The 12145-nt window shown below is 42.3% G+C and overlaps 1 protein-coding gene and 1 long non-coding RNA gene across 6 annotated transcripts in view; one reads left to right on the forward strand and one right to left on the reverse strand.

The window, feature by feature from the left end:
* The window catches only part of LOC131101453 (uncharacterized), a 42062-nt gene that overhangs the window by 18362 nt on the left and 11555 nt on the right, over positions 1 to 12145 (forward strand). The gene's annotated exons all lie outside the window — the stretch shown is intronic.
* LOC131100806 (transcription factor SOX-13-like) overlaps positions 1 to 12145 on the reverse strand; it is a 32855-nt gene that overhangs the window by 15827 nt on the left and 4883 nt on the right. The window contains exon 1 of one of the 4 annotated variants that reach the window (XM_058046191.1): positions 11064 to 11701. The exons of 1 other annotated variant lie outside the window; for it this stretch is intronic. Coding sequence is in view for 2 of the 3 variants with exons in the window: in XM_058046168.1 (XP_057902151.1) it covers positions 2472 to 2538 (67 nt within the window). In the remaining variant the exon portion in view is untranslated. Of the gene's footprint in view, positions 1 to 2471; positions 2809 to 11063; positions 11702 to 12145 lie in introns of those variants that run through there. 2 more of the 4 variants (XM_058046168.1, XM_058046175.1) reach the window with 2 other exon arrangements.

Raw genomic sequence — 12145 nt, forward strand, 5'->3', positions numbered from 1 at the left:
ATCCGGTCGCAAACACCTACGGGACCAGTTTCGCCGTGCCGGTCGCACAACCCGGGAAACACGTGGCAGGAACAACAAAATTTGGAATCATCAGGTCAGACTTTCAAATCGGGAATCGGACAGAAAATAATTTTCAGCATGTCTGGTTTGCTTTGTAATATCTCTTATGGGTAAAACCGATTGAGCCAAAATATGCTTCGGTTTCAGTCGGACCTTCCGGAACAGACTAATACACATTTTCACGATTTGCGGTTTTATGTTCCGATGCCTCTCGCGAATAGCAAGATTCTCCTGATGTGGTGCGGTTGGGGTGGGCGGCGCTCAAAGTGTTAAGTTATTCCTGGGTCTCCCGGTCCAAAGTTCCAAAGGCTCAAGTGCGGAGCTGCATTCAGACGCTACCTGATAGGCTGTCTCCGCGTGTCACCCAATGCAGCGGTATGCACAGACCTTCTGTGGCATACAGAACTGCTGACGGAAAGGAATGCGTCAAGGTATGTGCGTTTTTAAACAATGCCTTTAGTGTCTTGGCTAAAACAATGTCAGTCAGACAAGGTTACTTCTACGTGGCAGGAACAACAACAAGACACGCTTAGCCTATCGGCAGCTGACGGCGGCCAGGTGGAACTGGATCTTTACTTAGCATGTCTTCACATGTCAGCATTTGAAAAGCATTGCCGTCTTAGTCTTCGGACTTTCCACCTGTTGACCACCTAAAGTTCAGTTCTCACAGACCATCACTACTGGGCTTCGAAGAAACCTCCACCCAACACAGTCGACTGACATGAATCTGACTATTTACAGATCATTCCCGATTCAGCATTCATGACCTTGAAAATTCTAAAGTTTTTGGTCCAAAATAGATTTACTTTTTTTTTTTTTAATAATTTTTTCACATTTCAATGTTTCAGATCCTCAAACAAATTTCATTATCAGCCACTGACAAAACAACTGAACGGAAAATGCAGTTTTAAATTAAACTTTTTATTATTAGGGGAGAAAAAACCCTAAGCCTACATGGCCCTGTGTGTAAAAGTGACCCCCTCCCCCAAAAAAAACATAACTCAGATTATTTGAAATCCATCAGTCTCCATTTCTTCTTCAGAGAAGAAACTTTTTGGAAGGTATGTGTCCCATTAGATATTACTGTATTACATAAAAAGAACATAATAGCAACATTAAAATAAGGTGGTGGTAGTATGGTGGTCTGGGTTTTTTTTTGTTGATAATTCAAAAGTTTCATGTAAAAACTGCATTTTTGGGTTCAGTGATATATTTAAATTTGTTTGATAATCTGAAACATTGAAGTGTAACAAACAGGAAGTGAGTGCAAACACTGTAACACCACCATGAGACAAAAACTGAAACTCTCAGAATAAAAACCTGACAAATGAGTCCACTTTTTACAGCGTTCAGTCACTCCAAAACTCCAAAAACGTTATGTTCATAAAAAATGGTGGCAAATTAAACCTTGCACTCAACATTCATATCAATAACAATGGTGATGAGGACGCCACATGATTTGTACATATCATTACATAATTAACTTAACTATGTTCTATTCACGTGGAATCATTTGGCCTGCAAAACAAGCTTAGAATCTTGCTTTGCAGGCGTTCAAGGCGCTTTGCAGGCGCTCCCCCACCCACCCACGCTAATTAACACGCGTGATGGCAACGACTGTTATTGGATTTCCAAAGTTCCTGTATTTTGTCAGTAATTGTGCCGCGTATTCCATTGCAGATTATTTTACAGGATACGGTTGCAGTTCATTTCAGAGCCACGTAATAAAGCCGTAATATTCCTGTTAGGTTTTTGCATCCTTTTGTTCCCCTCCAATATCCAGAAGAAAGAAAAGACCAAACATTATCCAAGATGAATTTTATCATTAGCATAGCTCAAATACAAACAAGTATTTCCACCTCAGCTGCGACTTGCAATTTCAAAATACACAAAGAACGGAAAGATCTCTGCCGGTTCAGAAACGTCTTGAAGACGCAAGCAGGTGAAAGTCCAAAACATCCCAGGTGGAGGCAAAAAAATGAAAACAAAAAGCACCGGTGCGAAAAGAGATTACCAAAGCACTGCGAGGCAAACAAGCGACAACAGGGAAGAAGATGATACAGGAGATGCGGCGGGGAGCATCGGGGAAAGGAAAGTTGCCCAACACAATTGGAAGGAAAACAAATGAACCAGCGAACCCATGCTGCTGCCTCCTCTGTGCTAAAAAAAAACCCCGCTGATTAGCAATTGGCGACGTTACGCTGCATTACGCCGCTCTGCCCAACCAAAGTCAACGAGAACAGTAACAACATAAAAATACACTGAACGGAAACAGAGACAAACCACAACAATAGACCAAACTACCATGTCCAACATCAAAATGACACTTCTACTGTACTTACCCGTATTTAGATATCCAGTTTTACAGCAAATGTTTGTATAAATAGCGTGTTGCCAAACAATGGACATACCTGGCATTCGAAAGGTAAGATCAGAAGAAACGGCACAAAGTGCATTGGGAGGACTGCACTTCAACATAATTATTTAATGACTTCCTTCTGCTACACTTGCCAGTCGAGACGATGCACACCGAAGGCTGGGATGAAAGATAGAAATCAGTGCTTTTCTTTCAGCACTCTCTCATGGCAGGGAAAACGCTTTACAAGTTGAAACACGTCAAACCTAACTTTTTTTTTTTTTTTTTCCTTCGGCTGGGAATCGGCAATGGAACGCTATTCGGCTGTCCTTTCTTTCTTTTGCTTTTATGTCTTTCTTTTGGTGTTGTTCCCCACCCAGCATGAGCAACTTGTTGGAATTACATCGTCTGCTCTTGAGCGCCTGAGGCGGAAAAGCAGAGATCCAGGAAAAGTTGATGTTTTCTAAATCTAAATATGTTTACCCGCTTGTAAAATTATTATTATTATCATTTTTATTGCCAAGAATGCATTAAGACAGGGGTGCTCACACTTTTTCAGCATGCGAGCTACTTTTAAAATGACCGAGTCAAAATGATCTACCCACTACAAAAATGCAAAACATCTATTTATTATTTGTACGTACAATGTATGTTGATGTACCTTACATAACCAAATGAGCCAATATTGCAAAACACACATAATTAACTATTAACATTTTTTTGTAATTACCTGAGTTTACTTTGATGACTTGCACTGAATTGAACCAGCCAGGGATGCATAGTCCGGACAGTAGCTGCTGATAGCCAGCCTCAAGCACACTTCCAAATGTTTATCAGTCATGGATAATATCCGTATCATAATATCCGTATAATATTCCATATCCGTATGGAAGTGATATGTTTTTTTGCCTTTTTACTTGGTCCAGTTTTTGCCTTTATACTTGGTCCAGCTCCTTCACTCATTTTAGTGACCATAAACTTTAGCGAGGGCTTTAAAATCTCGCAATTCGCCGACTAGCTTAGAACTTTGCATCGTTGTTTACGCATGAGCGGTGACCTAAAGGTCAAAATTCAGTTGTCATCTGACTGGTTGTCCTGTATGTCAATCAAGTAACGGGGATGGATGATAGGCTGACATCGTAAGTTCTGCTGCACTTAGAGACGTTGTTTGATTTGATTGGTCGCCCGAAGGGCAACATTCAGTTGTCATCTGAATGGCTGCCCTGTATATCAATCAAGTGACGGCATTGATGCTGGGATGATATTTTTTTAATGTCACGCCGCGATCGACCAGCGATCGACCAGTACCACCTCCGCGATCGACCGGTAGATCGCGATCGACTTAATGAGCACCCCTGCATTAAGACATGTCCGATTATATTGTCCCACCGATATTGGCATAAAAATGTAATATCGGTATCGTTTTTATGGCCCTTAAAGCGGCACAAGCAACACTGCTGTCGCCATGACAACAACAACAGGTAGCATACACCTGAGCTTAGACGTGTTCGGGGTGGCCAGACATTGTGGGCTGGCTGTCAAAACAATGAACTTTGATAGTATTTGGCCCATAGACTGCATGATTTGGTCATTAGCACATCGTTTTGAGAGCATAATTTTCCGACGTTGTGGAAAACAATGTATTCCCGCACATAGTTCATTCATTCATTCATAGTTCGATGGCAGGGGTGACGAACCTGCGACTCTTTGCCTGCTTTTATGTGGCTCTAGGTGTAAAAGCATCTTTTCTTTTGGTTTTCTTTGGTTTTCTTTTGGTTTCATTTGGTATTTTCGCTAGCAAGCACATTCAATGCAAAAAACGTTTCCCGGTTTGATCACGATGGACAAAAAATGCACAGTTAAATGTAAATATGTGGATGAAATAGAGGACGCTTTTACCGCAGTGGAAGAGCTCCTACTTTTTTGTTGAGCGCAACAACAAGCCGCGCTGTCTTTTTGTGTCAGGCGTCTTCTTTATCGTATTTCAAAGCTTCAAACTCTTCAGCGACACTTCAGCTCACTCCACGGCAACATCGAGATGGAATTGACAATAAATGTGGCTGAGCGAAGGTACGGTATGTGTGTGAAGAGGGAATGTTGGTGTGTATGATGTGGCTCTTTGCAGTAACACTGTTAAACATTTGGCTCTTGATATCTGGACGCTCGGCCACCCCTGGTCTATGGGATAGCGGGGGTCTAAAAAAAAAAAAACGTGGAAGTAGCGGCAAATCACACATGGAAGTTTGCTTAGGCGACATGTTTACATCCACATCAAGGCTGTATCTATTAGCTTCATGGCAAATGTGTCAGACAGTTGGACAATATCGGCATATTGGATTAAAAAAAAAGCCAATATCAGAAATCCCTTCTTACTACCAAACTTGACTGACTGACACTAATCAGTCCTGTGAGGATTTTGCAGGTCTTTTTGATTGTTCCCAAATTAAGAAACAGGAACCAAAAAGGAAAAGGTCTATTTAACATACATTACATCCACTTGAACCTTGGTTAGCGTCATTTCTTCCAGAAGCTCTGACTCTAACCAAATAAATTTATCATAAGAAATCATGTAAATCCAATGACTGCCTTCCAGATACCCGAAAATGTTAACACAAAACATGATTTTTTTTTTTTAATAGTTTTCCAATTATGGTTTAAAATGCAGAAAACAATTCGAAGTACATATAAATATAAATCATGAATGTACTTGTCATTCCTACCGAGGTACAGGCTAAACCTGTCCATACATACACAACATACCAGACAATATGGCAGGGGGGGCAGGACAGGACAGGAGGACTGGGTGATAAAAGGGGAAAAGGAGAAGGTAGAACAAGAGGAGGGAAAAAAAACAACTATGCTCCTAGGGATAGTACAGTATGTACAATACTAAATATGGTATCTCTGAACACGTGATAGCAGTGATAATTAAGCATAATAATTATTATTGAGGGGCTGCACGGCGGTCGAGTGGTTAGCGTGCAGACCTCACAGCTCAATCCCACCCTCGGACATCTCTGTGTGGACTTTGCATGTTTTCTCCGGGTACTCCGGTTTCCTCCCACATTCCAAAAACATGCTAGGTTAATTAGTGACTCCAAATTGTCCATAGGTATGAATGTGAGTGTGAATGGTTGTTTGTCTATATTATTATAGACAAACATTATTTGTCTATATTATTATAGACAAACATTATTATTGCGACTTCCTCGTCCCAATAAGCCCGTCTCGCCCTCCCTTGCAACGCCCCTTATAATATTCTAGTAAACCACAAGGATGTTCTGTGGTTTACACTAAAACGCAACTCAATGTAGGAATGTAACTGGAAGTCGAACCTCTTGTATTTGTCGATATAATGACAATATATGATCTATTTTGAGGTCCGAGAAGGAATTGAATTTTTCATTTGGGTCTTAGGAAACCAGAGTCTCTCATCCCACACCACTAACCTCTGACGTCACAAAGGTTCTTCTGGGTGAATGGAGTAAAACTCCCACAGAAACCGGTGCGGTCATGTTGCGACCAGTCCCAGCCTACGTGTTAAAGGTTCGGGAACGCTGAAAAGACTTGACAGTTATTCGTTGCTGTGCCAGGTTGTGGCTTGTGCCGATGCCAGCGCGGTGCCAAAATACTTCGCTGAAAGAAACCGTTGTGTCACCTTGACATGTCTTTTCAAATTCTCATCTGAACTTACGCATCTCCTCTTTTATTCACGACGACTTGAGAGATGCTAGGAATCCGCCTTGGGAAAATATTTAGTCAACGACGTCTTCGATACAACGGATACTTTGATGTCATGAACAAAGTTGTACACACCGCTTCTGTCAATCTGCAAACAGACAAACTTGTTGCGTTGCATATTTTTACAATCAACTATTTCTTTGTTTTGGTATTAGCATGTTTAATACGCCTACAAGTTTTCCTTTCTTCTCTTGCATAGATATTGCCATATATTGGGATTAGGGATACTCCGACCGATCGGCCACCAATTAGTATCCATCACGGAATGAAGGAAGCACAGTCAAACGTTAGCTTACGGGATGCCATGCATGTCTTCGTCACTGTCATCCCGCACAGCAAAGTTTATCATCATCATCATCATAATGAGTCAGTGGTGAGAACCTATACAATTTACGACTTAAGACGCCTTTAATGTGCGTGTGAGGCATATTAAAGGGCTTAAGCTTGCATTGTGTTTTTATGTACTTTGCTTGTTGACTTGATTAAATCGTTGCGAGTGAACAACGGCAATTAAAGAGACGGTTGGGTTATTGGAGCTGAATCCAATCTAATAATTACAACAGTGCCTTTTATTGCAAATGACTGCGTCAAAAATCAGAGAACCTAGACGACAGCGTGGCGTTCCGACAGTCGCCTCCGCAGATTGGGGGGAGTCTACTGTATTCGTACAATAAAGATTATTACACTATCACAGCACCGTGACATTTCTGTTGGCAGAATATTGCAATAAATGTCGTATCGCAGGTTTCATGTTGCTGAAGATGATGGTCAGGGTAGACCACCTGAAAAATAGATGCTATGATGTGACATTTTGGGGGTGTAGGGGGTCATTTTTGGATGGAGTGGACTGGCTGAATTTCATCCCAAACGCAATCCCGCCCCCCTTCAAACACCAAACACGTCGAAACGGCGACATGAAACACCGCAAACGTTGGCATAAAAACTTTGAAACTTAGCTAGCAGAGTTGGGTTGGTTTAGCAGGGCATGCTAGTGAGGCTGTTTGTGTATGTGTGACTCTGCTGTACGAGTGTGGTTTAACTCACATTAATGCAAGCAAGATTTTTATGATTTTTTTTTTCGCATCATGCAATTATTGAATGAAATAAGGACAAAAGGCACGTTTTATTCCTGCTTGGAGCTAGTCTTAACCGTCAGACATTCTCAATATTTACTGTCTAATTGTGTAAACAAAATAAGGGTGTCATTATGCTTTATACTTGAAAGGTCCAAAAAAAAAATTACAAATTCAGGATAATTTGACAAAATATTTCCTGCTTTCATGCCTCTGGAACATCATTTTATATTTTACCATTGTTTGACAATTCCTTTAATAAATGAAAATAAATTTGGGAGCAGCAATTTCACCAATAACCTGTAATATTTTAAATCCGATATATTGTGCACGACGCCACCGCAGCGTGTCTAACTTTTTGGGACTTTGGGATCTATTTGTGTCAGCTGCTTTGTAAACTAAATATCAGACAGAGGTTTAGAGACACACGGGAACAGACACACACTGTTTGGAACAAAGCCTCCTTGCGTTGCTGCCCGGGCCTCATTAGAGAATGAGCTCTCCGGTCCGGAGACACAAAAGCCTCACTCTCTTCTCCCTTCCTTTTCCCTCTCTTCTTCTGTTCTCCCAGCCTTTTGATGTCAAGGGTACTGAACCATAGTGCATAGTCCGAAGAATAAACTCATCAAGAATAGACCCTCGCTCTCCAAATTTCCCTCCACCGATTGTGCTTGTGTGTGCAGAGAGGACCGAACCATACACGGTTATTGTGTGTTCGCTGCTCGGCGGATGGCACACGGCAGTGTGATGGAGACATCATAGGGGCCATAGAGTACTACCCCTGTTACTTGTTACAATCAGGGGCTATCCTATAGAGAGTGAAGCACTTCATATCATGAACATTACTGTTTATTTTTACAGTATGTTTATGGTCCTTATTCATCTTCGAGACACATTGTCATATTAGCTTAGTAGGATCTTGTCGGTCACATCGATAAGTAACCACAAATGGTACTATGTATGGTGGAGATGGGGCGCATCGGTCCTCGATTCAGGATATTGTGAGTTAGTGGAGTGGGGGTGCTATGGAGACGTCCGCAATCCCACCAAAATAAATGCCTCCCAATGAGGAGGTAGAGTCCTGCTGGCCAATTTCTGTCGCAAAACCTCGCATTCTCATTGCCTAGAACTGTAGACAAGTTCGTCGTTCATCCTTAGAAAGGGTCTGGGGGGGGGGGGGGTGGGAGGAAACCGGAGTACCCAAAGAAAACCCATGCATGCACGGGGAGAACATGCAAACTCCACACAGAGATGGCCGAGGGTGGAATCGAACTCGGGTCTCCTAGCTGTTAGGTCTGTGTGCTAACCACTCCATCACCGTGCAGCCTAGATAAAATAATTCATTCATTTTCTACCGCTTATCCTCACGAGGGTCGTGGGTGGTGCTGTCTTTGGGCAAGAGGCAGGGTACACCCTGGACTGGTTTCCAGCCAATCACAGGGCACATATAGACAAACAACCATTCACACTCACATTCATACCTATGGACAATTTGGAGCCGCCAATTAACCTAGCATGTTTTTGTAATGTGGGAGGAAACTGGAGTCCCCGAAGAAAACCCACGCATGGCCGAGGGTGGAATCGAACTCGGGTCTCCTAGCTGTGAGGTCTGCGTGCTAACCACTCACCGCCGTGCAGCCTATTTAAAATAATGAAGATAATAATTATAGATTATCTGCGCTTCACTACAAGTTAACTCTGTGCTTGTGATGGAGTTAATCCTGATTAAACATTTTAATCGACTGCCAGCTCTATTAATAGGTAAAGTTGGCACATTTCCATAACATATTGTGTAGAATCCGTCAAGAAGTCAACAAAGTGGCATGTCTTTCTCTCCCTCCCCGTGAAGAAGATGTTTAAATGGGGCCCATCGCTGGAGGCCCATCACAAAGACACAGCGGAGACGACAGAGGACAGGACTCTGGCTTTAGTCATGTCTCTCTAAGTCTTCTTTTCAGAAGCACGGCTTAAAAAGCAGCCATCTTTCTTTTCATGCTCCCCCCCCCCCCCCCCCCTTCAATCCCTCCACCTTCTCCGAAAAAGGTCGTCCATTGTGATGGCGAGCGAGAGGCTGCTGTGGCATTTATAGGAGAGGGGATGGAGGAGGGGAGAAGACAATAAAGACAGAGAACAAGAGAAAGGGAAGAAAATATGTGTATGAAGGCCACTTTTTTTTTTTTTTTTCAACTTCCTCCGCAAAGTGCCCTTAACCCCCCTCCCCACCCGCTCCACGCTCTGCTCCTTCAGGGTAGCGCAGACAAAAGACGCCCGACTCTCACAATGTGCTCTCTTCCTTTCGCCCGGCACGCTTTATATCCTCGCCGCATTCACCGGATCTACTGGAGAGCGCCCAGCGCATGTGTGTGCATGTTCTTTGGTGTTCCAAACAAGGGTGGTGGGGGTCTATGTTTGCTGAGGATCTTATAGTGCAAGGGGCAAGGGCTCCCAGGTGTTACTATGGAAACGCCTTTGAGAACAACAGGTGATTCTACCGGAGGCCTGTTCCTCTCCACAGTGAGAAACTACAGGAGGCCATTAGTCTTTGTGTGTGGGTTTATATAACTACATATGCCGCAAACAACTTAGTGCCACGGGTCTTAACCAGCTCCAATAAGACCCACGTCATGTCTGAAGTTGCCGGGCTGACCACCTTAATCACACGCTCCCCGCTTTGCACACACTCCCTGACCACATGTGAAAGCACTCACACACACACACACGGACAGGAAATTAAAATTACGCTTTTGCGGATCAACTGCATATGTTAAGATTTCCCTCCAGTACGTAACCTTGTGCACACGACACGCCTCCATGCTTTTCTACTTCCTGCTTGCTAAGGAGCACACGGGAAAGATGCATGCCGAGCTCTTATAAAACGCACTTCTGTCGCCTCTTTTTGCCTCTCGTGCAAAAAAGACGCAAAAGACGTTTGGATTCGAATGTGGGAGGAAAACCGGAGTGCCCGTAAAAAACAGGGAGAACATGCCGAATAGCGATTCGAAACCAAGTCTTCCCGATCTCCTGACTGTGTGGCCAACATGCTAACCACTTATATACCATGCGGCCCCCAAAGAGAGCAAACAATTATGTTAAACATTTTTTAAAGTTATTTTTCATTGAATTTTGAAAAAATATTATTTACAAACAAAAAAGTTATAAAAAAACGCGAAAAAATATAGACTTCCCAGTGATGGCAAGCGAGTTCAGGAGACTTTTGGACCACATTTTCTGTGAAAATCAAACTTGAGCAAGATAAGATAAGATATGCCTTTATTAGTCCCATCAGGGGGAACTCCAGATTTACGGCAGCAAAAGCGGAATACAAAGGTATTAGCTATATAAGTTATGTATATATATACTATTTAGAGCTGTGTGCATGTTACTCAGCTACGTGTTTATTGCACAGTTTATTGCACAGGATTTTTTGTGTAGTTAGAGCTACGAGAAGAAAAGCCCTGCAATATCACTCCGTCACATAGGATGAAGAGTTCATAGTGTCTACTATGTCGTAAAAAAAAATTCTCCCATCCACTGGAGAGCGTCAGACTGGCAGTGTATTTAGTGCGTCACTGAAGAGTATTTGAAATAATACACCATTAGCAACAAACACTACCATCTTTTAAAGTAAGAACATCCAGCTCTTGTAACGGCTGGAGAGAGATGAATGCAGGTGTCCAAAATGTTGAGGCCGCTCGGGATATAAAGCGCATCAACCTGCGCAGACGTGTCCTTAATACAAATAAAGGAACGGGCATTATGAGTAAACTGAGAAAAAGGAACAGTTAGCTCCCAACAAAAGCTTCCCTTTCAACGTTGTGTTGAATGAAACACACCTTAGTCCTGTAGGAGCTTGTATGTTGAGGATGCACGCCTTCATACCGCGTTAAACCTTCGGCTGAACCACGCAGACGCTGAAGGGGTAGAAAAAAAAACTTGCTTGTTTTGTCCCGGGATTTGAAAGTATTAAAAAGCAGTTAAGAGTTATGACGTCATAGTTGGGCCTTTTGATTGATGTCAACCTCTGATTCATCATTCTCCTTTACATCTTCTACAAACACAAAAACTTCCAAGAATCATGCTTCTCCACTCCACGGCAAAATGATGCCATTGAAATCCAAGACAATAACATAGCTTTCCAAGTGTTTACTGTACTTCCTAAACTGAGTTTTTTTTGTTTTATAGCAAATGCAAAAGCAGGTTTTCACTCAGATTGTTCCAGGTAACGTGTCTGGCTTGTGTTGATCTGAAGTAAATTAGCTGTAGCGCTGTATAAGCCGCAGGGTTCTGCGTTTATGGAAAAAGTAGCGGCTTATACATCAGGAATTACAGTACTTCCATGAACGTATGTTGTATACCTGATGCAATATTTCTATTAAGAAAGTCAACTGTCAACTATCGTCTGGTGTGGACAGCAAAAAGACCATTGGAAGTTTATTTGAAGCCAGAACAAGACAACATCGTGAAAAATATTAATTTCTTTAACATGTATGCACATGACACTGAGCGTGTAAAAATATCGTCCCGGTTCCGAGCAAGAAAATCGTGCACATGTGGAATTGTAATATGTGATGTATTCCAATGTAACTTGTGTGCATGTTCAAAATAAATTGAACAATTACCATATCAACACGACATATTCACAGCTACTCCCTTGCTGGCAGTTCTCTTAATGGAAATGAAGTTGTTGATCAAACGACAGTGATTACAAAAAAAAAAACTATCTTTTGAAAAACAAATGCAAGTAGCCCAGGAAAAACCTAAATGAACACGTTGAACAACAAAAGGGTTGTCATCATAGCATTAGTCCGAGACGGTGATAAAGCTGTCAAATGTCAGCACACTGGTCACTCAGTCGACCGCGTGAGTTTCTAACCTTCACATTCCTTGTGGTTCTTTCAAGAGAGACAATGCAGTC

Source organism: Doryrhamphus excisus, chromosome 1, assembly GCF_030265055.1.
Source record: "Doryrhamphus excisus isolate RoL2022-K1 chromosome 1, RoL_Dexc_1.0, whole genome shotgun sequence".
In the NCBI taxonomy this organism is placed as follows: domain Eukaryota; kingdom Metazoa; phylum Chordata; class Actinopteri; order Syngnathiformes; family Syngnathidae; genus Doryrhamphus; species Doryrhamphus excisus.